Source organism: Manis javanica, chromosome 5, assembly GCF_040802235.1.
Source record: "Manis javanica isolate MJ-LG chromosome 5, MJ_LKY, whole genome shotgun sequence".
Taxonomy (NCBI): Eukaryota; Metazoa; Chordata; class Mammalia; order Pholidota; family Manidae; genus Manis; species Manis javanica.
In genome coordinates, this window is record NC_133160.1 from 132327505 (window position 1) to 132355489 (window position 27985).

Here is a 27985-nt window from a genome sequence, read left to right on the forward strand (position 1 = left end):
AAACAAATTCGCACCAATAAAACGCCATTTTATATACACAGAGTTAGTTTAAAGAGTACTATTAACCAAAGTCTGAAAAACACTGTATTATGTAAATTAAGAGGAACATGCATGCAGTAAGAGGTCCAAGTCTCCAAATATAGTAACTTATGAAAAGGATCTCAACCACCATTTACTTGCTCTTTACAAACTTAAGCTATGTTTGAAAAAAAATCTCCACATTTCTTGGTTACATTAAATACAAGAGCTGGATTTGTTTTCGTCATATGGTGGAATAAAGTGTGTATATGTATATATGCGTACAGATACACACACATACATATGCTATATAAAAGGAGAAAAGTAGCTTTTATCTGTTCTAAGTTTCAAAAGCACAAAATACACACCAAAAATAAAGGGTCAAATTTCCTACTACCTATATTCATGAGAGTAATAACCAAGTCAGAATAGGGAGTTTTCCATTCTTCCACAGCACTTGGGGGTGGGGATGTAGTTACAAGTATAAGCATTGAGATGTGTCATTTTCAGATGTGAGAACTCGTAGGTATTTTCCCCATGAACCATTTTATTTCAAGAAATAAAATACTGCATCAAAAGAGTAACTATTTTAATAAAACTTTTAAGTCAAATGACTGCTACAAAAGGAATTTCAGATGTTGAAGTAATAGTACCAAAAGAAACAAATGTAAAGTTAAACTTACATTAAAAATAACTGGTTTTAAGTATTTTTACATCTTTGCTTATTAAAGAAACTTGCCTGAACTTCAAGTATTAAAAAACAGAAACCCAGGGATTCTAACCCTGGCTTTGCCCCTTAATTAAGGCCATTCTCTAATTTTCTTATTCCCTATTTCCTTGGATCTTTTCCATGTAAACCAGAAACTAGCCAGAATTTCAAAACTAAAACTGGCCTTGCAGATAACACAATCTAGCCTCGTTATTTTTACAGATGTGGAGAGGCTTGAAGATTTTAGGGAATGATTCTAAATTCACACAGGCACAAAACCAAACCTAATACCCAAATCTAGTACTTAATGCCATGAAACTGCTGTTAAGTTTAAGAAAGTAGTTATTCTTTACATACAAGATGGCTGCTACTGACTCATTATCAACAGCAGCATGATGAAAGGGTAACCTCTTATTGTATGGCCTTTTTGCCATCAGTTAAGTAGACTGTCCACAATGTTGGCCATGTTAAATATGAATCCAAGTGTTTCTTTATGCACTATATGCTATAATAACCAAGTTAATTATTATACAGAAAATGTGTAATTGGCAATGCTATTAAACTTCTGGATTCCATAAAAAGATCAAATGTGAAAAGATATAGACTCCACCTAACACTTGTCAGATTTAACTTTTCTTTCTTTAAACTAATTCATTTGAAATTTCTATTGTTGCTTCAAGGAGAATTTCAGTTTTGAAAACTATGATTAATCAGCATAAAATACATATGAAAAAACGTCAATAAGTACTTTTAAAATATTAAGCATGCAAATTTGTATTCTGTAACTTGCGGTCAAAGCAATACATGTAGCTGACACTATTCTAAGAATATAGATATTTCTATCTTCATTAATTACTGTATATATGTTTGGAAAGTCTAAAAAGTCAAAAATTTTAAACTTTGAGATGAATATCCACTTTTGAGAATGACTCAGCTTAATCTCTCCTAACAGAGATCTTCTCAAAGAAGTAAACTAGAAATTTTTACTACTCATGGGAAATATATAATGAAGACCCAAAGAAAAGGAAATCTAATAAAATAAAATTTTGATGGTGTTTCCTCCCTTCAACTTTTTCTCTTAGGCAGTATGATCAAAGATATATGATGATTTACATATCTGAAATTTGCAACTGAAAATAATTAAAAGCGAATTAATATAGCATCAAGCTGCCGAGGAAGAAAGTTTAAAATTCTCTAATTAAAACAAACAAAATACAACCCCCTCCCATACCACCGCTGTTTAAAACTTAAAATGGTAAATTAGGAAGGTTATTTTAGTCTATATTTCTAAGTGAAACAAAGTATAATTGCTCAGACTGATTACTGTTGGCAATCACTTGCATTCCCTAGCATATTTGCTTCTCACTATATCACTTAGGGTAGAAATTTGTATTCCCATTTTACAGGCTCAGAGAGTTTACAATACTCATTCAAGATTGTATGCTTTGTAAGATTTAGAACACAAAGCAAAATTCCACTCAGGGTGGATTATGAGTAAAATCAGAGCAACAATGAGGGAAACTACTTCCTAGGACAGCTGGTGGATCCACCTAAGGAATGCCAGGTTTATACCCTGTAGTTGGGATAAGAAGTGTGGAAAGATTCAGTGGAGTTCAGTTTTACAGGTTCTAAATACTGGCTCAGAAAGCTAAATTTTATTCAACAAATAGTCAAAGGCACCCAGTGAATGATTTTTTAACAGGGTATGATATGAAAAGGAAGAATTAAACCCGCAGCAAAGGGGAGAAAAAATGTATTGAGCACCATTAGCATGGTTCCATACAATTTATAATGATTATAAAGAGCCAGAGAGATGAGAGGCAAGACGAGAGGTCAAAAGGCCTGATTCCTAAAAGTAACTTAAAAAACCCTCAATTCTATTCTGAAAAAGCATAATTTAGGGGTTAAATTATGGTACAGTCTAATCAAAACTTAGTATCTTACTAATAAAACAAAACAACACTGATGATCTAGACATCAGGGAGTATCCAATGTTTAAAAATAGCCTTACCTTAGATCAGGTGATTCGGCCCTCCCATATCGATCCTGCCACTTCCCAACGCTTGAATTGGCTTTTCTGGAGGCAGAACTTGGCTGAGACTGAGAAGAGGTGCTGTTTCTGGTGAGATAAATTTTCTATGTTTTTTCTTACATATTGTTGTCTCTGACCCCCCTTGTTCTGTTTTGTTTTTTTTTCCTTGACATGCTTTTTCTAAAGTCCTTCAGCATGTTCCTATAGTATCATTCTCTTCAAGCCACAAAAAATACTTGCTGTGGGACTAAGACTGCTAGTGGTATTTAAATACAAATGTGTTATCAAACCCTTTATTAACTCTAGAATATTTTTAGAAATATATTTCAACACAGACAGTATGATGTCAAAATGCAGAAATGCAAAATAAAGTCAAGGGCTTACTTCAAGTTATATTATCAAGAAACAAATTTCTGTGCTTTTACAAATTAGTGACATTAATTTCTTTAGTTTCACAAAGACTTATTTGAAACTTTGCTATTTCTTTCCCTATATTCTTCAATAATAGGTGTAAATATTGTTAGTGTAACCAGGTCACATTAACACTCTGATGTGGTTCATAAAAAGCTACACTAAATATGTATTTCATAAAAATTCCACTTCAAAATAACTCTTCCAGTAAAAGTCTAAAGAATGTTGATTTTATCCTTGATGATATACTCCATAAAATGTTTAGCTATTTACACTCTTACCAATCCTTTAAAGGACTAATAAGACACTCTTTCAAAGTAGCAGGAAAAAAGTATGTCCATTTATCTGCTTATTTATATAAAAAGAAACACAGGAAGAATAAACCAGAAACAAGATGAAATGAAATTAGTTATTGACAGGAGTGAACGAAATAGGGGGAAAAGTGACAAATCTGATATACTTCAGGAACCATGTTAAATGTTTTATATATACAAAAAATTATGTATGGAAGAAAAGAAATTCTAATATTAAACAGAAACAATGGATCAAATTAAACTTTAATTAATATAACCACTGTGAAGGAAACCTCTGAACACAGTATTGTGACCATATACTCTCAGTCTAAAAAGAAGAGAAAAAATTGCAAACCAGTCTTGAATTCTATTTAATAGGTTTGTTTTCTGTAATGCTAGATGCAGAAGTTCTATTTTGTTTTAGGATTAAGCAAATGAGTGTATATAATAAAGTTTTTGGGAACTAAGTTCTCAACGTGGAAAACGGAGATACAATAATGGATTAGGAAAAGGGAAGTAGAACCTGGTGGTGTCAAACTGGAAGTAGAAGCAGCATGATGATTACACGATTAAAATTTTATGAAAAGAATATATGTACAGCAATTTCTTATTGAAACTGCTTATTTTTTCCCTAGCTCTGGGTGCTAAAAACACCCAGACACAGATACACCCCAATAGCAATGAGTGTTTAGAGACAAGATCTTGGTGTCTGATTACCATTTCCCACTAAAAGGCATCAGGGTGCTCCTCCAGAGATGGCTGTTTGGGGGGAAGGGGTGGCAGCAGGGAAAGCACAAGATAAGCCTAGAACATCTACCTGGTTCTCAAAAAAAAAAAGGGAACATGTCAAAAGATCACCAGGAGCCAGTGTATAAAGAGGCTCCTAATGACCAAATCTGGAACAATCTGAGTATCAATATGAATTACAGTATATACATAAATCATATACAGTTTATATGCCACATACAAATAAGCATATTTATAAGCCACCCACACACTTACACATGAAATAAGAATTAATGAATCTAGCATGAAGGTAAGAAAGCTCATTTTTAAAGTAAAATGCCAACTAATTAATCTAAGAGGAATAAATAATCACTATTTTACAGCCATTATGGTAATGACTAAACCAAAAATCATCAATGGATATTAAAATTCTTGAGAAGTTCAAAGAGAAAAATGTTGTTTACACTGTCTCCTTACCTGTTACTTATTACATACAAAGGGTGGGGGAGGGGGGAAATAGTAACATTACAGTGCAGAAACCCAACGGACACCACAACTAAGTGATTAAAGTTATCATCACTAATAATGGGACAAACTGATATCATATACCTACCAACTGATGTACTGAAAAGAACACAACATCATATAACACAGTATTCCTGCTCAAAAAGGAAAACCTGAGCTAATAACAAAGGAAATCAGGTAAACCCAGACTGAGGGATGATTTACAAAACTGGGTATTATTCTTTAAACTTCAATGTCAACAGATACAAAGAATATCTGAGAAGCTATCTCAGATTAAAGATGAATAAAGAGATAAAAGAGTTAATTATAATGAAAGATCCTGGACTGAATCCTAAATCGAGGAAAGAAAAGAACCGCCATAAAAGACATTACTGAAATAACTGCAAAATTTATAGCTGGTATGTATATTAAAGTACTGATTCATTATTACATTCTGACTTTGATAACTGCATCCTATGATTATGAAACAGAATGTCCTTGTTCTTAGGAAATTCGTTCTCAAATATTCAGAGGTAAGGGGGCATCATGTCTACAATAGAGGACATGATGTCTACAACTAACATGCAAATTTCAGAAAGAAAAATATTTGAGAAATTATAAAGCAAATATGGAAAAAATTAATTATTGGTGAATCTGGGTGAACAAGTATATATATGCATTCTTTATAGTTTTATTAAAAATCTTTAAAGTCTGAATTTTTATCAAAATAAAATATTAAAAAATGAAAACAAATGAAGGCTTCTGGAGTAATGATAATGTCCTGTTTATTCATATACCTGCCAGTTACATGATGTGCTCAGTTTGCGAAAATTTATCAAGTTGTACATTCATGACATATGAAAACTCTTAATGATTCAGCAAAACACTTATATTAAATATTAACATTTTACTTAAAAGTATGCCAATTTGCTGGCCTGTACATACAGTAAAACAAATTTGACTGGATCTATACTGTTGGAACTCAACCAAGAATTAGGAGAAGTGCATGCAAGTTGCAGCGCTCCAAAATCGGGCGACTACAGACTATCTACTGTTAAAAGAACATACGAGATGTGAACAGTTCCCAGGAATGTGTTGTTTTAATTTGTCTGATTTTTCTCGAAATATTCAAATTCAGTTAGACAATATCCATCATATCATTGATAAGTTTTCACAAATGCCTAGGGTGCCTAACTGGTTTTCTTGGTTTCACTGGATATGGCTGGTAATTGTAGGTCTGCTTTGGTTATGTAGCTGTATTCCTATTACGTTAATGTGTGCACGCAATTTAATTAGTAATTTAAAACCTATACACGCTTATGTCACACTACAAGAAGATATGTCAAAGAAATACAATCTTCCCATGTTTTCTTCCATCTGCTGCTTCTATAGCTTCTCTTTTTACTTCATAATTACAACCTCTAAGTAGAATTCATGCCTCATATCGAAATTACCGAGTATCATAATTCTTCCAAGTGGTAAAGACACCTCAAGACAAATGCTGGGCATAGAAGCCACAGGGCATAAATCTGCAAAGAAGTAAAAAGCTAACCTTTTCAAACAATATTGCTTCTCTCTCACTTACCAACTTTACATTTCCCTGTATGGCCCCAGAAGATGACTGGTTAGCCAGAATGGGTAAGATTCCTCAAGGGAGGAGCAACCTAAGAGGCACAGTCGCAGGGGGGCCATCAGGTGAGAAATTGGGGATCAACAGAGGTGAGGCTTAGAACCTCACCTCCCCTGTTTTGAGAGAAATCTTCTGCATCCGTGGATGTTCTGTTGCCCTTGTCTAGCTTGGATTAATACTTAGTCTATAGGCACACACCTGATCATCTACATTTGCCCTCTTACAGCACTAAATTATGTTTTCTATCTTTATCTTGCATCTACCTACCACTTCAGCATTTCATTAATAATAATAATAATAATAATAATAATAAGGGAGAAATGTGGGATTCACATATAAATCAAGTAAAAAAATCAAACGAATAATCATATTTGACCTGATTGTTTATAGTTCATGATGCGTGATCAAAACCAAAAGTTCCTGTGATATGCCTGCCCTTGCACTGTTCACCATGTAAGAACTTAATTCACTATGTAAGAACTTGTTCACCATGAAAGAACTTGTTCGTTATGCTTCAGAAGATTGGAGACTGTTGAGAATTAGGCTTGGGGTTGATTAATGATTGTGCATTGAGTACCCTATACAGAATTTTATTGTTGTTAACGACCATTTGATCAATAAATATGAGAGATGCCCTCTCAAAAAAAAAGAAAGTATGCCAATTTGCAGGGTAGCAGAAGATGTCAGAAACTTGACTGATAAAGTACAAAGAACCATAAATAAAAACATACCAGTAGGAATCTATCTATACTTAGTAAGGCAATCTAAGATTTTGAACAATGGAAATACAGTGGTTAGGTCAGTAGACAGCTCATTACTGCCAACTGTTTGTCATCCAGTCTCTCTTAGGTCTTAAATGACATTACTGTTTAGATTCCCTAAAGTCAATAAAATTTTACTGTGAAAGATATCTCTCTAATCTCCTTAAATAAATAGAATAAAACAGAAAAAACACTAATATATATTTAGGGCAATACTTCACAATAAACAAAAAGTACTTTTATTCAAGTGAAGATGAATCCAGAAAATAAACTTTCCTGTTCTTTATATTCAAAAGTGACAGTACTGACATACTAGGTATGTTTCTATAGGCTGTCGTATAACTGTGCATTTTTTTTAGTAGTAGTGATAGATCTGCTAATTCTTCTATCACTTTTTTACCTCCTTTTTACTGCTCCTTACCCACCACTATCCTCCCATCTCTCCATCTCTCCTCAGATACAGGGTTGTCCATCATTATAATCACTGTGTCAAGTACCGTCTCACCTTCCTTGCCCTCTAATTACTCCTCATGAACACCAACAAGGGCAGAAGAAACACACGCAAGCAAGATGACCTATCTCATTTTAAACCCCTGTCCATTAACCTCAAGAAAAGATGGAAATGCAGTCTCTCTTCATGTGTTACCAATTTTTCACTCTACTAACTCATACCCATCAGCGTATAAAAATGCTGTAATTTCTCTCATCTTGAAAAAAAGCCTTCTCCTGACTTCACAGTTCCCTCCAGGTACTTTGAGCCAGTAATCCTCTACCTTTCCCCTGGTTTATGAACATACCTCTAAATGACTATTTCAGACTTTCTCCTCCCTTTTCGAACATTCAACATTCCCTTCCACTATCCTCTCTTTCACCAGGTAAGTCTGCACCCCATGTGCTAGGGAAAACTGAAGCAATCAGAAGGTAACTTTTAGCTGTATCCATCACTATTACCTACCACCCACCTTCACCCTTCACCATATCTTGCCTTCCGTCCTGTTACTGAGTCAATGTTCCCTGTTCCTCCCTAAGGCTAAACCTCTACTTGCATATCACATCCCATCCCTTCTGGCCTAAGGACATTGCTCTAACAACTGTCACTTCTTTCATCAATTTTCCCCTCTGGAACTCATTCTTGTAAGTATACAAACATGCTGTAATTTCTTTCATTTTGGAAAGAAACTTCCCCCAGCCCTATTTCCCTATCCTTTCAAAAGGAAAGAAAAAAGTCCTAAAAATAACTATCTATATTGTCTCATCCTAATTTCTTTCCTCCCATTCTCTCTTGAATCCATTCCAAAAAGTATTTTTTTAATCTTTATCTTATGCCACTAAAAATAATCCTAGTCAGGATCACCAACAACCTCTGTATTTTAAAATCCAAGAGTCATTCTCAGTCTTCTTCCTGACCAATTAGTATTACCTGATAGTTAATCACTCCTCCTACTTTCAAACACATCCTTCTCAAGATATACACTGGATGTTCTTCCTACTGTTCTCTCTCCTCTTACTGGTTCATTCTAATTTTTCTGACCTGTAAGAAAGTGTCCCAAGGCTCTGTCCTGTTACCACTTCTCTATCAGTATTACCTCTTCTACAACCTAATTCAGTTTCACAGCTTCACTTAAATACTAATACTACTTAAATAACAATTACTCCCAAATTTGTATCTCTAGCCCATAACTTTCCCCTGTAGTCCAGACCCATTATACATCCACTTCGTAAGCAAAAATTTGCTACTTGTTTTCTAATAGGCATCTCAATTTCATTGTCCAAAACTGAACTCTTGAGCTTCTCTTTCCAAAAATCACTCCTCCTGCAGTCTTAATCTCAGATGTAAAAGACCTTTTTTACATCTTCTGAAATGTATTCAGCATCTGACACTCACCATTTGTACCACTACCACCTTGGTCCAAGTTATCATTACCTCTTGCCTAGATAATTATTAGAAACTCCAAACTGGCCTCCTAGTTTTGCCTGTAATCACTCTATAGTCTGATCTTAATAAACAGTTAAATTGAGACTTAAAAAATTTAATCTGAAGCAGATTATTTCATTCTTTTGATCAAAATCTGACAGTGAATTCCCATTTATTTCAGTTATAGGAAAAGCCAAAATCCTTGTAATGGCACAATGCCCTATATAATCTGTACCAAGTTTAAAAAAAAAACAGTGGTGAAGGGGCGGAGGCAGGCAAAGTATAGAAAAACTACTACTGATTTTTAGCTAGTTTAATTTTGATAATAGCAAACATCAATAGAGCATTCAATATTTACGCACCATTGTTCTTAAACACTTAAAATAAATGATTCATTCCACTTAATAGACACAACTACCCGTGAAGGAAGTATTATTATATTTAACAGATCAGGAAATGGAAGAATAAGATTAGGGGATTTACTCAAGGACACATAGCTAGTAAGTAATATAGCCAAACTTGAGCCCCAGAAGTCTGGCTCTAGAGTCCAACCTCTTAACATTACTCTACACTGAAGTATACCATAAATTTAATGAATGAAAGTTGACCTCCTTTAAAGTATGAAAAAGTCAGAATCAGTATTCCTGAGCTACCGTACGTCTTAGTCAAACATTTTATGAGACTGCATTTAGCTTAAATATCACATTTGCAAATGTCCAAGAGTAGAAATTGTTAAGATGAGAAGAGACAGTCAAAACCCAAGATAGTTTTGTGACCTCTAATTTTACCTCAAAGTTTGAAGAACCTTTATCTTGTACCTTAACTACAAGCTCCCATAAGATCTCTTCCTGAATTTGTATATTATGAGATATAATCTCTTAGAGAATTCAAAATTGCAGAATAACAAAACTAGAAAACTATATAAAATAAATGTAAGCAAGTAACACAAAAGATAAATGATCTGGCTTAGAACTAGTAATAGATGGGTTACTGACTTGTTTAGGCCCAGAGAAGTAACTGTATAAGTCACCTTTATCTAACTCCAAGTTAAACCGCTGACATCAAACTTCCCTAACCTTAGCATACCCTATCCCATTTCCTGGTAACAGGCTAACCATCTGTCAGGTTTAAGTCAAAAGTATATTTGCCAGTATATTTGCCTCTTACAACTTGTACCTTGTGGAATTCAACTGGGTATTATTACAACAAAATCAAAGAAAGAAAAGAAAATGGCTTTAGTTTGAGAGATTTTCCAGGCTAAAATGAACTAAATTAACTGAAATTAAACTAAAAATCAGTACAACATAACTTTAGGCCAAATTCAAATGTAGACACAAGTTCAATAATTCTTTATGTAAGAATAGTAAGCACAAGAAAACAACAGGACCATTGTTGCTACCACATCTCCTGAAGGTCAGAGTGTTGTCTCTATACATACATATCAACTGCATGATACCATGCTTCATTTCTTGCTTACCTAGTTGTTTTTTTTTTTAGATGGAGGAGCACCCAGGAAGGAGAATTCATTTTGTGCTAAAGGAGAATGTTCCAGTTTTCTGCAGAACATTCAGAGCTTTTATACTTCAATAGCACTAATACAAGATGAAGAGACAAAGGCCTTCAATAAATAGAATTATAATTGTCTGACTAACCTGCTTGGTGGGAGTCCAGTCTTGAACAAAGAAGGAGGGGAAGTAAACTCAGCTTTTGTAGATGGAAGTGCTGTTTCCTTCTCCGAATTTCCAGTTCTTCCCTGCTGTACCTTAAAAAAAAGGGTTATTAGCTTACTTAATTTACTGGAACACTCAAACATAATACACTGAAGATGTTAAAATAAATCTGTAAATTCTGATTTGAAATTAAATAAGAAGAATGCTTCATTGCTGAATACTTACTAAAATTAACCTATTTTAGAACAGTATTACGTCAAAGATCCAAAAATGGATTATGGGATTAAAAAGTTCAACTATTAAAAAAGTTCACATTAATGTCACTTAAAAGTCCAATATACTGTAACTCAGGACTTTCATAAATTTCCTCAGATTACCACAAATGAGTCTAAGACACTTGGTTATGATTCCACATTTCATAGTTCAAGAAAGGCCTTGAAGACTTTTCCCCTTCTATGTTCATTACCCTTATCTAGGAAAACTAGACAGTGGCCATTTTATCATTCTTATAATTTTCTATTCAGACTGTGACTTGCTATAAAACAAATATTGACAAACAGCATCTACATTTCCATACCATTTCTCCTGTTTCCCCATCAGAGTCAACAGTTATCACCATCCTGCCAGTTCAGTACACCTAGAAGCTGAAGTCAGTCATCTGTCTCCTTAACTTCTTCTCCCTCTTCATGTACAGTTACAAAGCAGTCATCTATTTACTCCATAATTCCTTCCAGATTTGCCCACCCTTTCTGCTTCTAGCAGATCCTGAGTATGGTCCAGTCATACTCCTTTAGACTGGTGAAATACATTATGCGCTTTTGCTTTTACATTCACCTTCCTATCCTAAGATAATCATTAATTTATTAAAGTTGCCCTACATTTGAATAACATCACACCATTATTTTATGCCCTTTTAAATTCTATTCCTCTTGTTCAGTCTAAATTCAGCATCACTCTCCTTCCCCATAAACCAAAGGCCAAGACAATCTCAGACACCTTTACTTTGACATATTTAAACCACTGATTCAATTCCAGAAATCATCTACCTCTCAAATTATCATTAAATGAGTAAAAGAAACCCTTATTTATATATCTGAGCCATTACGGTGAGATCTCTTCTTAATATTGCCAAACCAATCCCCAACTGGTGCCTCCATTTAATTAGGGTTTTCAGATTGACATTATGTTTGAAAATGAGTTCCACTGCTTAAGAAAAAAAATGCATTTAAAAGGCACTTATCCTAATGAGGGATGATGAGGATCAGCATGAAAGACAGTAAGGACAGAAAAAAAGAAATGAATCTGACAGACACTTGGCAGGTCAACTGACAGAATGTGGTGATAGGGAAATAAACATGTTCATTCATGAACATTTATTAAATATCTTTTATGAGCAGTGATGAAATTCCACTCTGTTGGTCTAGGACATGAACAGACAATTCTCCAAAGAAGAAATTCAGATGGCCAACAGACACATGAAAAGATGTTCCACATCACTAATTATCAGGGAAATGCAAATAAAAACCACAATGAGGTATCACCTCACACCAGTTAGGATGGCAGTATCAGAAAGATTAAGAACAACAAATGTTGATGAGAACGTGGAGAAAGCAGAATCCTCCTACAGTGCTGTAAACTAATTCAACCATTGTGGAAAGCAATGTGGAGGTTCCTCAAAACTACAAATAGAAATACCGTTTGACCCGGGAATTCCACTCCTAGGAATTTACCCAAAGAATATAATTTCCCAGATTCAAAAAGACATATGCACCCCTATGTTTATTGAGGCACTATTTACAACAGCTGAGATATGGAAGCAACCTAAGTGTCCATCAGTAGATGAAAGGAATAAAGATGTGGTGCATACACACAATGGAATACTATTCAGCCATTAGAAAGAAACAAATCCTACAATTTGCAATAGCATGGATGGAGCTGGAGGATATTATGCTCAGTGAAATAAGCCAGGCAGAGAAAGACAAGTACCAAATGATTTCCCTCATTTGTGGAGTATAACAACGAAACAAAACTGAAGGAACAAAACAGCAACAGACTCACAAACTCCAAGAAGGAACCAACGATTACCAAAGGGGAGGAGTCGGGGAGGGTGGGTGAGGAGGGAGGGAGAAGGGGATTCAGGGGTATTATGATTGGCACACATGGTGTAGGTGGGACCAGGGGGAAGACAGTGTAGCACAGAGAAGGCAAATAGTGACTCTGTGGCATCTTACTACACTGATGGGCAGTGACTGCAACGGGGTATGGGGGGGACACGATAACAGGGGTGAATATAGGAACCACATTGTTTTTTCATGTGAAACCTTCATGAGTGCATATCAATAATACCTTAATAAAATAAATTTATTAAAAATAAATAAATAAATATCTATTATGTACCAGAAGCTGAAACTAGAGAGAAATACAACAAAAATCCTAGACCATGGGAAAAGACAGACATGCAGATATCCAGAGCAATACAATAAATGCTATGAAAAAAAAATACATGTATCTTTGGGATAAAAGATGCTATAAGAACACAGAAAAAAAATGAATAACTTTTCCTGGGGACGTAAGGAATACTCAAGAGTTGCTACTATGGTCTCAACTGTTCTGTTGAGCTCCAGTCATTCACACCCAATGTCTTACATGTCTAATAAACTTACCATGGCCAAAACAAAGCTTCTGACTTCCTCCTATTCACCAATCTAATCCTAAGTCTTCCACATGTTAAGTAAATGAAATGGCACCTTCATCTATCAAGTTGCTCAAAGGGGAAAAAAAAGGACCCTAGCAATTATCCAGTACATATGAACATCCTATCTCAACTTACAACAGATACCAAATTCAATCACTTATAATATGTCCACCCCCAGATCAAACCTACTACATCTCAACTGTTCTGCTATTAACATATCACTCTGCTTTGGTGTTAACTAAGATCCATCCTCTGTATACAGCCAAGCAATCTAACTGAAAGTTTAAGTCAACTCATTTATCTCCCCTGCTCAAAATTCTCCAATAGTTTTCCAATCAAAAAGAATAATATCTAAACTTATCATGGCATACGAGGATTTACATTGCATGGGCCCTATCTCTCTAATCTTGTTTTCCTCTATTCCTCCCCAACCTATCTTTAAGATGCCCAGTCACAATGGCCTTTTTTCTTATTCTTATATCATGTAAGGCCCTCCATGAAGGCTTTTCCACTAGATGTTCCTTCGGCTTGGAATATTCTCTCCCCAGATCTTCTCATGGCTACCTCCTTCGATTCATTCAAGTAATACTCAAATGTCTCTTTTTTGTTTGTTTGTTTAATTTTTTATTAAGGCATTATTGATATATTCTTATGGCGGTTTCACATGAAAAAACAATGTGTACTACATTTACCCACATTATCCAGTCCCTACCCATATCCCAATGCAGTCACTGTCCATCAGTGTAGTAAGATGCCACAGAGTCACTATTTGCCTTCTCTGTGCTACACTGTTCTCCCCGTGATCCCCCCACACCATGTGTACTAAACATAATACCCCTCAATCCCCTTCTCCCTCCCTTCCCACCCGCCCTTCCACATCCTTCCCCTTTGGTAACCACTAGTTCCTCCTTGGAGTCTCTGAGTCTGCTGCTATTTTGTTCCTTCAGTTTTGCTTCGTTGTTATACTCCACAAATGAGGGAATTCATTTGGCACTTGTCTTTCTCCACCTGGCTTATTTCACTGAGCTTAATGTCCTCCAGCTCCATCCATTTTGTTGCAAATGGTAAGATTTGTTTCTTTCTTATGGCTGAATAGTATTCCATGGTGTATATGTACCACCTCTTCTTTATCCATTCATCTATGGATGGACACTTAGGTTGCTTCCATATCTTGGCTATTGTAAATAGTGCTGCGATAAACATAGGGGTGCTTGTGTCTTTTTGAATCTGAGAAGTCGTATTCCCTGGGTAAATTCCAAGGAGTGGGATTCCTGGGTCAAACGGTATTTCTATTTTTAGTTTTTTGAGGAACCTACATATTGCTTTCCACAATTGTTGAACTAGTTTACATTCCCACCAGCAGTGTGGGAGGGTTCCCCTTTCTCTGCATCCTCGCCAGCATTTGTTGTTCTTAGTCTTTTTGATGTTAGCCATCCTTACTAGTGTGAGGTGATTATCTCATTGTGGTTTTAATTTGCATTTCCCTGATGATTAGTGATATGGAGCATCTTTTCATGCGTGTGTTGGCCATCTGAATTTCTTCTTTGGAGAACTGTCTCTTCATATCCTCTGCCCATTTGTTAATCGGGTCATCAAACAAATGTCTCTTTTGAGTGGTCTTCCCTGACTGCTCCTGATCTCTATATATTATCATTTTTTATCATCTTCATAGAATTCCTCATAGTATCTTTATCTGACATTATCGGATTTTGTTGCACATTCATTGTCTGCTGCTACTACAACATAGAATCTTTGAAAACGTGGATGCTGTCCACTTTATATCTGTGTTCCAAGTGCCTGGCATGCAGTAAGTGCTCGATATTTATTATTTGACTGACTTTGGAACTCAGCTTAAATAGTACTTCAAAGTCTTTCACAGGACATGGAATTTATAGCTACATAATTTTTGGCATGATTATCGTAATTAGTATCACTCTCCCCCTTTACGTCAGATAAACTCTAAGACCATACATACCTAAGTCTAGAATGCTCACATCCTCTCCTCACCTAAGCCTAAGACACTCCCTATAATAGTCAATGATCAATTAAAAACTGGGAAGTGGGACTGGAGAATGGTCGAAGAAGAAAAGTGGGAGAGTAAAAGAAAAAAAAAGAGGGAAGAGAGCACAGGCAATAGAGTATTTACAATAGGGGAAGTGAGAAAAGTTATCAAAAAGAGTACATTTTTAAACATATGAAAATTACTTTTTCTTAATTTAGTTTTCTTTCCTCAATTTCTTCATGGTATACTCATTACATTAAACAATTCTGAAAATCCTTACCATTTTAGCAATCCTCCTAATCAACCTGCATTATCCACTTGTCTTCAGATGCTGTACCCAGGATTACAGAGTCAATATCTATTTCATCAGAACATGAGACTATTTTTTCACATGATCTAATCTTTTAAGAAATGACTAATGCACGATGACTGATTCTCTAAAGACAAATTCATATAGTATCTTACAGATCCAAACAAAAGTTAACTGCAGTCTGTAACCTTAAGAAGCTAAATATTTATGCAGACTGTGCTACCACTGTACCACAACTTAAAATTATTTGGTGAAATTACTTCAACTGCCCTTTATAGCATTATTATAAAAGTTTAACACTACAAAGTGTCTAGAAAGAAATTTGTCAAGTAAATTATGGTATACCCAAAGAATGGATTATGTAACTATTTAAAGTGTTATTTATCAAAAACTTTAAAAACCTAGGAAAACATTTACCATATAATGTTGAGGTAAAAAAAGGGAAAGTGGAAAACAAGTTATCATAACTTTGTTTCAACCCACAAAAACAAGAAGATTGGGAATGCAATAAAATGTAGGACTTTGAAAGTAGATGAAAAAATTACAACTGACTTGAGCAGACAAAATAATCTGAATCCTAAGTCAGCAATGAGAAAGCAAAGACATTAATTTTCATGGTAGGACCCAAAAATGTTCAGGAATTGACAATTTTGGCTCCCAGAACATTTGAATCAGCTAAGTATGAACCCTCTACACAGCATACAGGAATCTCTTTGAAAAGTCATATTACTACCAAAAATTATTACTGATTACATAGCCCTTCAGTAAAGCCTACATTCAGCAAGTTCTATTTACAGAAATAGAGCTTCCAATCACCTTCTCAGAGGCCTACTCCCTCATAAGCGAATGGCCAAAATCAACAAACTTTTGAGAAAAGTCAAAGTCAAAAGTCAAAAACAACAAACTTAAAAACTTGACTTGGTGAAAACACACTGCAGGAAAAGAAAACCTAACAGAAACTAACAACCTATCATAATATCAGTATCTTTCAAGAAAAAGGGAGAAAAATACATCACTGCATACATGAACAAGAGTAAGACGGTATGGTTAAATACTGAAGAAAAATCTTGAACATTAAAAATATAACAGTAGAAGCTGAAAAGGTGAAGAGAAGAGCTGTAAAGTTGAAGAAATCTCCCAGATAATGGAAGACAGAGAAATTGAAAGTGAAAGAAAGATTAAGAAAATTTAAGGACCAGTGTAAGAGGTCCAATATTTGAAAAGTAAGTCCAGAAGAAAGAAGCAGAGAAAAAGTAAAAATTCAAAGAAGAAAATAATAGAAGGATATAATTTTAAAAAAAGAGTAAGAAAAACACTCCTTCAGAAGTGAAAGAGACATACCTCCAGATTAAGACGGTACAGATGAACACCTTGGGACAATGGAGGTAATAGATACACACAGTTCTGAAATTTTAGAACACTGGTGACAAAACTTACACATAGTTCCATAGAAGAAAAAGAATCATTATGCAAGTGTGCAACGTGCGTGTACATAGCCACATAAAAATGACAAGACTAGTCAATTTTTTTCTTACATATACACTTTACCCATTCCCACTACTCACTCCTCTTGCCTTTCAGCCAACCAAATTATACAATTACATAATTATTTTTGCATTCAATCAAGTAATTTTACTTTATGCCTATTAAACTTGACCTCCTTTTACTTCACTAAAAAACAAAATACCCTTATTTATATCACAATATACAAAATACTTTAAGAATGTCAAAATATTATAATAATCATTGAGACACTATAATAAACACACAGGGGTTCATCTGCACTATTTTATCTCCATGTTAGTATGCTTGAAAATTTACCTAGTGAAAAGTAAAAATAAAAAAGTTACTTTAAAGAGACTGATAAGATTGTCTCTCACTTGATTTAGGATAAAAAATATCTTTGCAGTAGATATGAAAAGAACTTAAATTATGATTCTTAAATGTGCTCCTTTGTCCATTCACCAGTTCATTTTGTTCCAACAGGACAGCAACAGTATGGTTTCTGGATCTCTGTTCTCCCACTTACATTCTAGAGCTTACCCTGGTGCCAGTACCTTTTGTAAAAAACAGAATCATGCTATTCTCCTACTCAAAAACTTTCAAATGGCTTCTTCTTGCCTACACAAATACCTGCAGGCTGGTTTAAGATTAAGGACTTTCTCATCATAGCCCCATTTCTACTATTTCTAGACCTCTCTCATGTATCTCTCATCCACCCTCTCTTTCATGCTAGCTGGTCCTCCTCATATTGCTCTCAATGCCTTATAATGTTCTATATTTCCCTATCTTCTACTAATGAAATCTCATTCATCTTTCAATTATCACCTCCCATTTGAATACTTCTAGACTCCACAATATACGCTAACCCGCTCTCCTCTGAATTCCCTATGGCACTTTGTCAATACCACCAGCAGGACATCTGTCACAGTGTATTGCGGTTTAGTTCATAGACACAGGTCACTCAGATCATGAGCTCCTAGAATACAGAGACCCTGTCTTTCAATAGCATCTAGCACACACTGCAGGGCAAACTGGAGGTGCTCAGATTTAACAAGAAAATTGCAGAAGCTTTTTTCCTTTTATCTCTTTCTCCTAACAATTCCAGTTCAAAAGTAGGTGAATAAGAGCTTTAACTTTCTTTTCTTCAACCACACCACACACTGCTGCCAGAATAGTGTTACTTAGAAGTCACTTTCCAACTCACAAACAGCCTCCTCCAACTCATCTTCCTTGTTTGTAGGTTTTCTATAATTGTACAACATGAAAGCCTCTTCCATTCCTTTCCAAAAAGAACCCTGATTCAATAATGTAATTTCTTTAATAATCCTCTCATCTTCTACTCAATTAAAACATAACATTTCTTTGCACCAAGCCATCTTCTTGATCTTTAATACTTTTTATTCTCTTTTCCACAGTCAAGGCTCCGATTAAAATGGCATATGCTTCTCTATATTATTGTATCCTCTTTAGACTTAAAAAAAAAAAAACCCCACAAACAGAAAGGACCTAAATATAGCACCCAATGTAATTTCTAATCCCAAAGTAATTTCTAATCATCTTCTCTATTTCTCCAATTTCAGCAGCATTTGGTCTAAAATACACATTTTGGCACTTAATAATAACTAGGAATTTTTACCTCTGTATATTTGGTATATCAGTTACATCTTTATAATTTTTTTTTTTTGGTATCATCCAGAATTGCAGGATAGTAAAAGACAACTAAAACTACATCAAAGAATAACAATCCCAAAGAAATCTGAACAAGGATATTTCTTATATTTATTTCAGTTGACAGAAACTTTTCTACAATTCAGTGTAAATCAAACTGCAGCCTGAAAATGCCACACATTCTCACATACCATTAGCTGTAGATTTTGAACATTATCAATAAAATAAATCCTAAAGAACACATAAAAAATGTTAACTACCCACATATATTAAAGTACATACCCTATTCCCAAATGAGCTATTTCTAACAGATAAGCAGTATTAAAAACATATTATCAAGGCGAGAGAAACCATTAGACCACACCTATCAAATTCAAGTTTTAATTAATTCAGAATCAAGTAAATCAGAACGAAACAATGACCTCCTCTCATATAACCAAGACAGTTCCAAATAATTTTTCAACAGATAGTATGTATATGAAAACTCAACCACAACAAACTACTTTCAATAAGAGACCAGCCCCTAGGAGTTTCTTTTTATTCTTTAGAAGTCTGCCCAAATAGATGAAGTATACAGAGGCTGGCAGTTCACAAAAGCAGTTCTTATTTCTGTTAGAAGAAAATAAAAAGCACCACTGCTTATGAACTATTCATCAGCAAGGCAACTTCTCTATCTATTCATTTTAATGATGTATAACAATATATTCAATGACTAAATAAGTAGATACCATCAAAAAGAACCTGATGACCATTTAAAATAGGACAGACATCATCATGTACTTTCAAAAGATTTATAGCAGAACAAGAACCAAATACTTACCCAAAGTAGGATGTAAACTAAAATTAAATTCTCTACACAGAACTGTGTCTAGCAGAGTGGCTACATCTGTGGATATAGGGCATACATTGCCTACGGCAGTATTTTGGTGGACAGTGCTACAGTCCCAAAGGAGTCACAGAAAAGTTGCTGCCCACAAAAGTTACCTGAGTACATACACCCTAATCTAAAAGCCACTCTCAGTCTTCATTCCAGTGTCACAGAATACAAGAATCAAGAATTAAGGTGAAGAAGAGTACACAATCAGGATTTCAAGAAAAGTTTACAGGTTGCTGTGTTGCACAAACATGAAAATACATTATTCTTTGGACAGGGTCTGTGGTCATACAGAATGAATGGAGAAGCCACACTTGACACCAAAATGGAAGTATCAACCTCCAAGTCCCTCACTAAACCTACTCCTTCCCAGCATGAATTTTAAGAATCAATGGCTTAATCTTATTCTGTTGAGTCTTTTTCTAAGGAACTCTCAAAGAATGCCTAAGATTCTTGCCTTACCTTAAAGACATCACACCAATGATTTTAGTGTCATACAGATAATAGAGTAGTATGCCATCTTCCTTAAAATATTTTTATAAGAAAATTAAGTCTCCAATTCTGATAGATTACAACATGATCTATAATGAGAGCTTAGCTTGTTGGCATGAACCTGCATATCCTACAAACACATACTATGATAAAATAAAATCACAACAACATAAAGCACAATAGTTTTACTTGGCATTTGTTAGTAAATAGGCTGTAAATTCACATGCTTGCAAAAGTGGAGATAAAACAACAATCAGCAAATTTGTAAGTCACCAGGAAGCTGAAGGTTTGGAAAAAAGGTAGCTATTTCCACTTTAATCTCATCCCTTGAGTAGTGGTATGGGAGCAGACTCAAGAACAAAAAATGAGAGCAACCAAGGATAATTTACTAAAATTCACCTTAAAAAGATTGAATCTGCCATCTTGGATCTCTGCACCTGGTGTAACTTCCATAGTACAGTCTTCGGCCTAAGTTAAATAACATATTCCCCATTAAGATACCACATAATTTTTAATTGATAGGCCATATAAAGACAAACTAGCTGTGGCTAGTCTGGCTTTAAACTAAGAACATCAGGTAATCATTAATATGAAACACTGAAAGGGAAGGGCAAAAACATACACAGTAAAGAGGATGGAATTTTTAAGCTGTCTTATAGCATTTAACCACCTTGATAGGGAAAAAGTGATTTATTTGGGGAATAAAATTGGGATTGTAGAAAAGGCTTAGTTTTTTGGAATATTTACTAATTACCGTAATTTTATTTGTAGTAGAGGTAACCGGTATAACTTCAAGTCCCATTCGTATCCTTTTTTGTTTTTCACAGTAAGCTTTCCAGGTATCTTCATTAAACCCATAATTAAAATAATCGGAAAGATCAGCACCTAAAGATAGAATAGGCTTTTAGTGCACAAATATATTTTTTCATTTCATGCAGCATATGAAATATAGTAAGCCATAAAAACATAAATTTAAAGTCTTACAACCCCTTCTAAATTTTAACAAGTTCTTCCAATTACCAACATAAAGAAACAACTACCAAAAATTTGATCAAAATTATTTCCTTTAGAAATAGCATTATAATAAAATATGTAAGTCTACTTTCATATAATACAGGTCATTATTACTTGTCATGTGTTTTAGATAACAAAAATGACATTAGAAAAATTATATTCTATTGATGCTCAAGAATACTTTAAATGACTTTATTCTAAAAATGTTTGGAATCATATAATCCATAATAATCTTACCAGGTTTACGCCATGGTTTATCTTCAAAAGAATCCAAATCCACTTCTAAGAGTGGAACTCCATTAATGCTTCCAGGTGCATCAAGGTCTACCCCTTTGACTTTTGTTCCTATTTCATAAAGTTACAAAATGGTGAAGGAGCTACATTAGCAAGAAGTTGAGATACCAAACAGAACACATTGGCACCTTTTTACAATTGCTAGCACTAAAAATGGCAAAGGTTTCAAACAAAGTATTAATGTTTACCATAAATAAAAGGTGAGGTCAAATTTTTTGGTGTAGCTGTAAAATTCAAGTGGATAGAAAAATTAGGGACTTGTTACTTACAAGCAATCCCTGCACCAAGATTATGTCATTAACTTCCAAGTTTTACATCACTGTTTTTGTAGTCTCTGAGCTAAGAAAGGTATTTACCTTTCGTGAAGACTTGTAAAACAAACAAGTAAAAAAAGACCTCAACTATGTGACAGGAAGCCTGTGTGGCCCACACAGACTAAAATGTTTATTATCTAGCCCTTTACAGGAAAAGTTTGCCCATCTCTGTAACATATGGTCAAAAACTGCTCTTCTTAATTGAGCTGCAAATGAAATCGCTATTTAACAATTTAATAACAATTAATTACAAGTGATTAAAATTTATTTATGACCTATTCAGAAATATCTTTTATTTTCCTATGGATGTGGTAGCAAATACAAATTTTACCTGTAGTTCCATAAACTCGTCCTCCTGTCTTGATGTTAAGATTTACAGGTGCTGTACCATAACTCCTATAAACAAAATAATAGAGATTATTTTAAGAAACTTAAAAAGCAATATATTCCATGTGTATAATAATTTATACACCCACATATTAACTGGATAGACTAAAACTGACTCATTTTAGAAAATGTTTTAATTTTAAGTTTGTCATTTGCTCAATGAAAGATAAAAACACAGTTTTTAAAAGACTGATTTTCCATTTCAAAAACTCACCTGCCACTGACTCAATATCACACTGTAGCAAACTTCACAGGAAATTTGACAAGGAGGAAAACAACAGTTCACACACCTTGTCTTCATTTCCTCGCCTCCTAGTTAGTCAACATATAGCAATTCTACTAGAATGGCATTTTTCCACTTTGTTCCCAAATCCAGTGACTTCCTTTTAGTCCTTCCTGCATTTGATGTTGTTGATAAACCTTCTTTCAACTATCCATGGAGTACTTTTGTCCATAAAATAAATACATTTACATTAAATTCAAAAATAAATATAGAGTGAAAGCAGAACAGTATTTGGTGGTGTCTGGTGGTTAATGATAGAGAGGATACAAGAGGGAAGTTTTTAGAATACTAGTCATGTTCTATATCTTGACCTGAATGGTGGCTACATGAATGTATACACTTGAAAAAATTACTGAGCTACATTTTTTAAAATGTACTGTAATACATATATGCTAGAGAAAAAAATATATAAAATCAGGAGTCAGGTAGACCCATGTTCAAATACAAGTTTAGTCAATTATTGGTTGTGTAACTTTAGCCAAGTTACTTAAGACCCCATGGACTGTGTATAAATTTTCTGTAAAATGGGTTTACAGAGAGTTCCCTACTTTTTAATACAATACACCCTTGATTATAAGTAGGAAATTCAAATATAATAACCAAAACATTTAACATTTTGGGGGAGGTTAGGGAGAAGGAGTCAGAAGGGAGTAGGTAAGGAAGAAGGCTCAATTCCCAAGAGCAAAAAGATATTAGTAAGACCTCTCAAGTTATAGACTATGTTTTCAATGATTTTTCTCACATTATATTCATATAATTTAATTTGGTTCTTTATCCTCACAAGTTCAGCCAACCGGACTTGTAAAAATTCACTACTTTTGCTCTGCCAAATAAGTCCCATTGTTAGTCTTCAATGTGCTAAATTTATGAGACCTAGGTTATTCACTTAACACTATCATTTTTCTGTTTTCTGCTTTAAAAACAAATAAGGATAAATGCAATAAAATAGCGAAATAATTGTGTAAAGTCCACTGCTACAAAAGCAGGCCCAAATTAAACTGTTACTGTCAGGCAGTATTATTATTACCATCTTGAAATGTTTAATCAGCTAATTGACTAATTGATTTAATAAACACTTGAGCACCTACACCAGATACAGTTCTATGGTAAGGAGAAAGAATGAGGACTGGACAAATACGGTTCCTGTCCCATGATACCGACATTTAAACAATCTAAATTAAGCAAAAGCACTTTTGGGCTATCTATATATGATGTACAAAGGTTCTAGCTAAAGCCAAGTGTACAAATATCAAGGACTGTCTCTAAATGGTGTTCTTACAGAACTGCTAAAGGATATTCTTAAAAGGCTTAGCTGTAAGTTCAATAAATGAACTTCTTTGTCTCTCACTCAGCTATTTTCCCTTCCCCGTATTGCCTTTTTTAAAAATAATTTTTCCTATTCAAAACCACCAAGCCTTCATATTCATTATGTGTAGAGAAGCTCAGCTGTTTGGAAAATTGCACTTAAGTCAATCTGATACAGTCTAATAGATTTCCATGAGGTTTCAGGTTGCTCTACGAACTAGAGCCAACAACACACTTGTGTGTGTAAGGAACTTCAAAGAAATGCATCAGAGTAATTAATTTTTTAATCTGCTTCTCCTGTATTACCCATGTATAGTAATATACATTATGTACACAATTAACTGCTCTAGAAACCTCTAAGTCACTGAGTCCTTTATCTTGCTCTCTACCCACAACCAACCAGTTACCCATGTTATTTCTATTTGTTATTCACTCAAACATATGTTATTTTTCCCCACCCATTCCTACACTACTGCTGCCGGCTTTGTTTGGACTATCATCTCAAATGGATAATTACATCAAATCTACTAGTCAATAAACATTTACCAACTATTTACTATGTAAGGCAATATAAAGAATAGGAAAATTCATAAACCAGTTTCTACTCTTGAAGAATTTAAAGTCTAAAGGTAATAAACATGTACAAACATAGCTACAATTCATGACACTGGAAACTGCTCTAAGAAATAAAGTTCAAATAAAGTACTATGGGAGTGTATGTGCATTTAACATTTGCATGCAACTCCTAGCAAAAAATTGCTCATATTAATTTAAAAGACCACCAGTTGCCTTAATTATACTCCATATTTGCAAACAGAATTTTATGTAACTACTTACTAAACATGCAATGATCATTCAATGATCATTATAGTCTTATATGATTAATGTTCTTTTTGAATAATGCAGTTGGCAAAGGCCTATTAGCATAAAGGTCTACTAGTATTATAAGCCTAACACTAATTATTTACTTCAAATAGGGATGAGGAGAACATCAAGAGTTATTACCCCTAATGTGAGCAGCTTAGTCTCTTTTTCACCCTGCTCCCTAAAAAGTTGCTAGGGTTTTAAAATTACACAGGCAGTCAATAGTATAATGCAAAATTGATGATGACAATAACTTATATAATGTTTGAAAAAAAATAGCTCTACTGGAGAAGACAACTACTCAGAAGTATTTACACATACACTGGTTGATCCCAGATAAGACTACTTAATGAACTCTTGTCCAATTAATGAAGTTTATTCCTAATACAATACACAAGCATCACATTATACATCCAATCTGACAAACAGAAAAAATACTGATCCATACTTTACCGACATAACAAAATCACAACCTGTACTTTTATTCCCTTCCAATCCTGTGAGATTATTTGCTCAATTAGTCAGTGTCAGTCCATTCACCTGATCCAGTTTTACAGACTGTAAAACTTAAAAGGTTAAAAAAGTTTAAAGCCTATCCTTTAAAGAGCCTATAGGATATTTGGAAAAAAAAAAAAACACTTTTGATATTGTTTTTATTGGACAAAAAGTTAAAAATCTACACTCAGGTTTGGTTAGGAAATAAAATGGAAGAACAACGCAGATGCAAACTGCGATTTATGTTTTCTAGCTTTAAAGAATTTGTAGTACTCAGCTCTATAAAAACACTTTGATTTCACGAATCAAAAACTGCTGCATCCATGTGATTTTTACCTATCTTTATGAAAGAAGTATTATCATGGTGAAATCACTTTTTATTATGATATAATTGATAAATAACATGCATTGATTTTATGTATAAGATAATGACGTACGTATAAATTATAAAATAACAACAGTAAGTTTAGTTGACATCCAGCACAACACCCAGTTATATTTTCTTCTTGTGGTGAAAACTTCTAAGATCCACTTTCTTGGAAACTTGTGAAATTTTAATAAGACTTCTTTTATATCATGGTACAATGTAAAAACAATGGAATCAATCATTAACAGTCTGACATAAGAGCACTACCTTTCATTCAGGCACACAATTGTTACTTAAAAATAACTTACCCATACTGTGGTGCTCCTGTTTTAATGTCTCCTATAGTGACATGAACATCATCCTCATCATCGTCACTGTCACTATCACTGTCATCTTCAGTCTCAGTCACTTTCTATAGCAACATGAATGATTAGAAAATACATTCAATAACCCATTTCAACATCTAATATGAGTAACTGAAAAAGTAACCACTCTGCATTTTTTGAGCTACAATTTTAGAGAAAAAGGTTACAAGCTCATAGTCAGTACCTATTTCAACTTACTTATAACTTTGATCTTCTACGTGATAAAAAGGGGTAAAAATGTGAAACAGAACTTTCAGAATCATTGTTTTATAACACCTCACTTTTTTTCTATTTATAATTGCTCCTCTTCAAAGAATCTAAGGCAATGTACCATATATACAGAAGATAAAATTACAAAAATACGTACTTTGAGGAATTCTTGGCAAAAAGAACACAAAGAGGGAAAAAGAGGAAAACAATTTTATAGTCACAGTATCATGATTAAAAAGCACCAAATAGTTAAGGAGCAGCTCACTTATTATTGGCATTCATTTACACCTAGAAGAGGCCGTGCATGTGAAGGACTAAGGGATACTCTATTTCTGTGAGTAAAAGTAGGGTCATTTGCAAATATTTTGTTTTGGTTTTAATAGCTATTTTCTGCCTAGTCACATAATCATAAAAAAAGTAATTACCTAGGATAATACTTTGTAAACAAGTTCAAACATTTTTTGAGCAGAATAACAATTTCCCTTTTCAGGATTAGAATATTAAGTATTCACAGAACAAATGATACATTCACCCCCGCACATCCCCAAAACACCACTTTTAACTGACATGAAATCAGACTATCACTTACATTAGAGAAAGTTTGCCAAAAAACTGTAACAATCAAACTTGAGTGGCAGGATTCAATGTTTGTTTTTAAAATCATGCATGATCTCTTTAGCTGAGTTAAGACCATTCAGTCCCTTAAAGGCAACAGACATCAAGCCTTTGCCCATGCTCTATTTCATTTGAATCTCTCTCTTCTCAGTGTTTCTTCTCATCACCAATGCTTTTGATGGCACCAGATGGGGCAGGAAATACAAGAGGGGAACAGCTCACATAGACTACTGAAAGTCATGTTAAATTCTGGCTTTTTTCTTAAGTGAATAGGAAACTACCAATAGATTTTAAATAGGGAAGTAACTGGATTTGGAAGTCTTATTTTACCGGTTTAGGTACACCATTTTCAGCAGTTTCATCTTCAATTCCAGATGGAGGATTAGCACTACAAACAACAAAAAAAGTACATGTCTGGTATTACTTTTTCAGAAGCATAGATACAGTAGATGAATATTTTTCAGCTATCTCTGATAATTTCCAAAAATAGCTGTCTCCATCAGATGCTGAGAAAAAAGATGGTAAAAACTGCCAGCCTTACTCTGCTACTTCTAATTAATTTGCATAAAATACATACTCAACATTGGAAGTAGAATGGAACTGCCTCTACAGGTTGTTAATGATGTCAAATTTGCAATTTGACAGTGGGGTATAATTTGAGTTTTTTTTTTAACATTTTAAAACTATGCATCACTTACTTAACTTTACCTATGCTAAATCTTTATTGAACATCCACTATGTGCAAGGTATTACTGTAATTGCCAAGGGCTATATAACACAGTTTCCTCTTTTCCCTGGTGCCCAAAGAACTCAGATTTGTGATACAATCACATTGACTCTTTAAAAATCAGTTAACATACATGATTATTTCTGGTTTTCTGTTTCACCAATTTTATTGGATATATGCTCTGTGCAATATAAAATATTAATTTTAAGATTAAAAAATACATCTTCATGAAAGACTGCCTTCCAATTTGATACTAAAAAGGACCTCTGGACCATTTAGATGCATTAAAAAATGAATTACTTTAAGGCCAGTATACCTAAATTTACCATATTAAACAACATTGATATATAACAATAAAACACTCTTATTCTCATGTGAAACTCAAGCATATGGGCATTAACTATCAAATAATACTTCTAGTACAATAATGTAATCAGTTTACTATATATTTAATAATTAATTTTGATCATGGGAATTAACCATTAATGTCATTTTACAGATAAGCAAACTGAAGTACAAAACAAGTAACTCA

General features: G+C 34.1%; 1 protein-coding gene across 26 annotated transcripts in view; it reads right to left on the reverse strand.

The window, feature by feature from the left end:
* The window catches only part of FIP1L1 (factor interacting with PAPOLA and CPSF1), a 76882-nt gene that overhangs the window by 42520 nt on the left and 6377 nt on the right, over window positions 1-27985 (reverse strand). For 4 of the 26 annotated variants that reach the window (XM_017670145.3, XM_017670148.3, XM_036998770.2 and 1 more), the window contains 8 exons: window positions 27057-27114; window positions 25845-25948; window positions 22167-22231; window positions 21465-21572; window positions 20968-21098; window positions 20613-20681; window positions 10652-10761; window positions 2739-2846 (listed from right to left, as the gene is read on the reverse strand). In XM_017670145.3, the coding sequence (XP_017525634.1) occupies window positions 2739-2846; window positions 10652-10761; window positions 20613-20681; window positions 20968-21098; window positions 21465-21572; window positions 22167-22231; window positions 25845-25948; window positions 27057-27114 (753 nt within the window). The remainder of the gene's footprint in view (window positions 1-2738; window positions 2847-10651; window positions 10762-20612; window positions 20682-20967; window positions 21099-21464; window positions 21573-22166; window positions 22232-25844; window positions 25949-27056; window positions 27115-27985) is intronic. The other 22 variants (XM_017670152.3, XM_036998779.2, XM_036998776.2 and 19 more) reach the window with 8 other exon arrangements.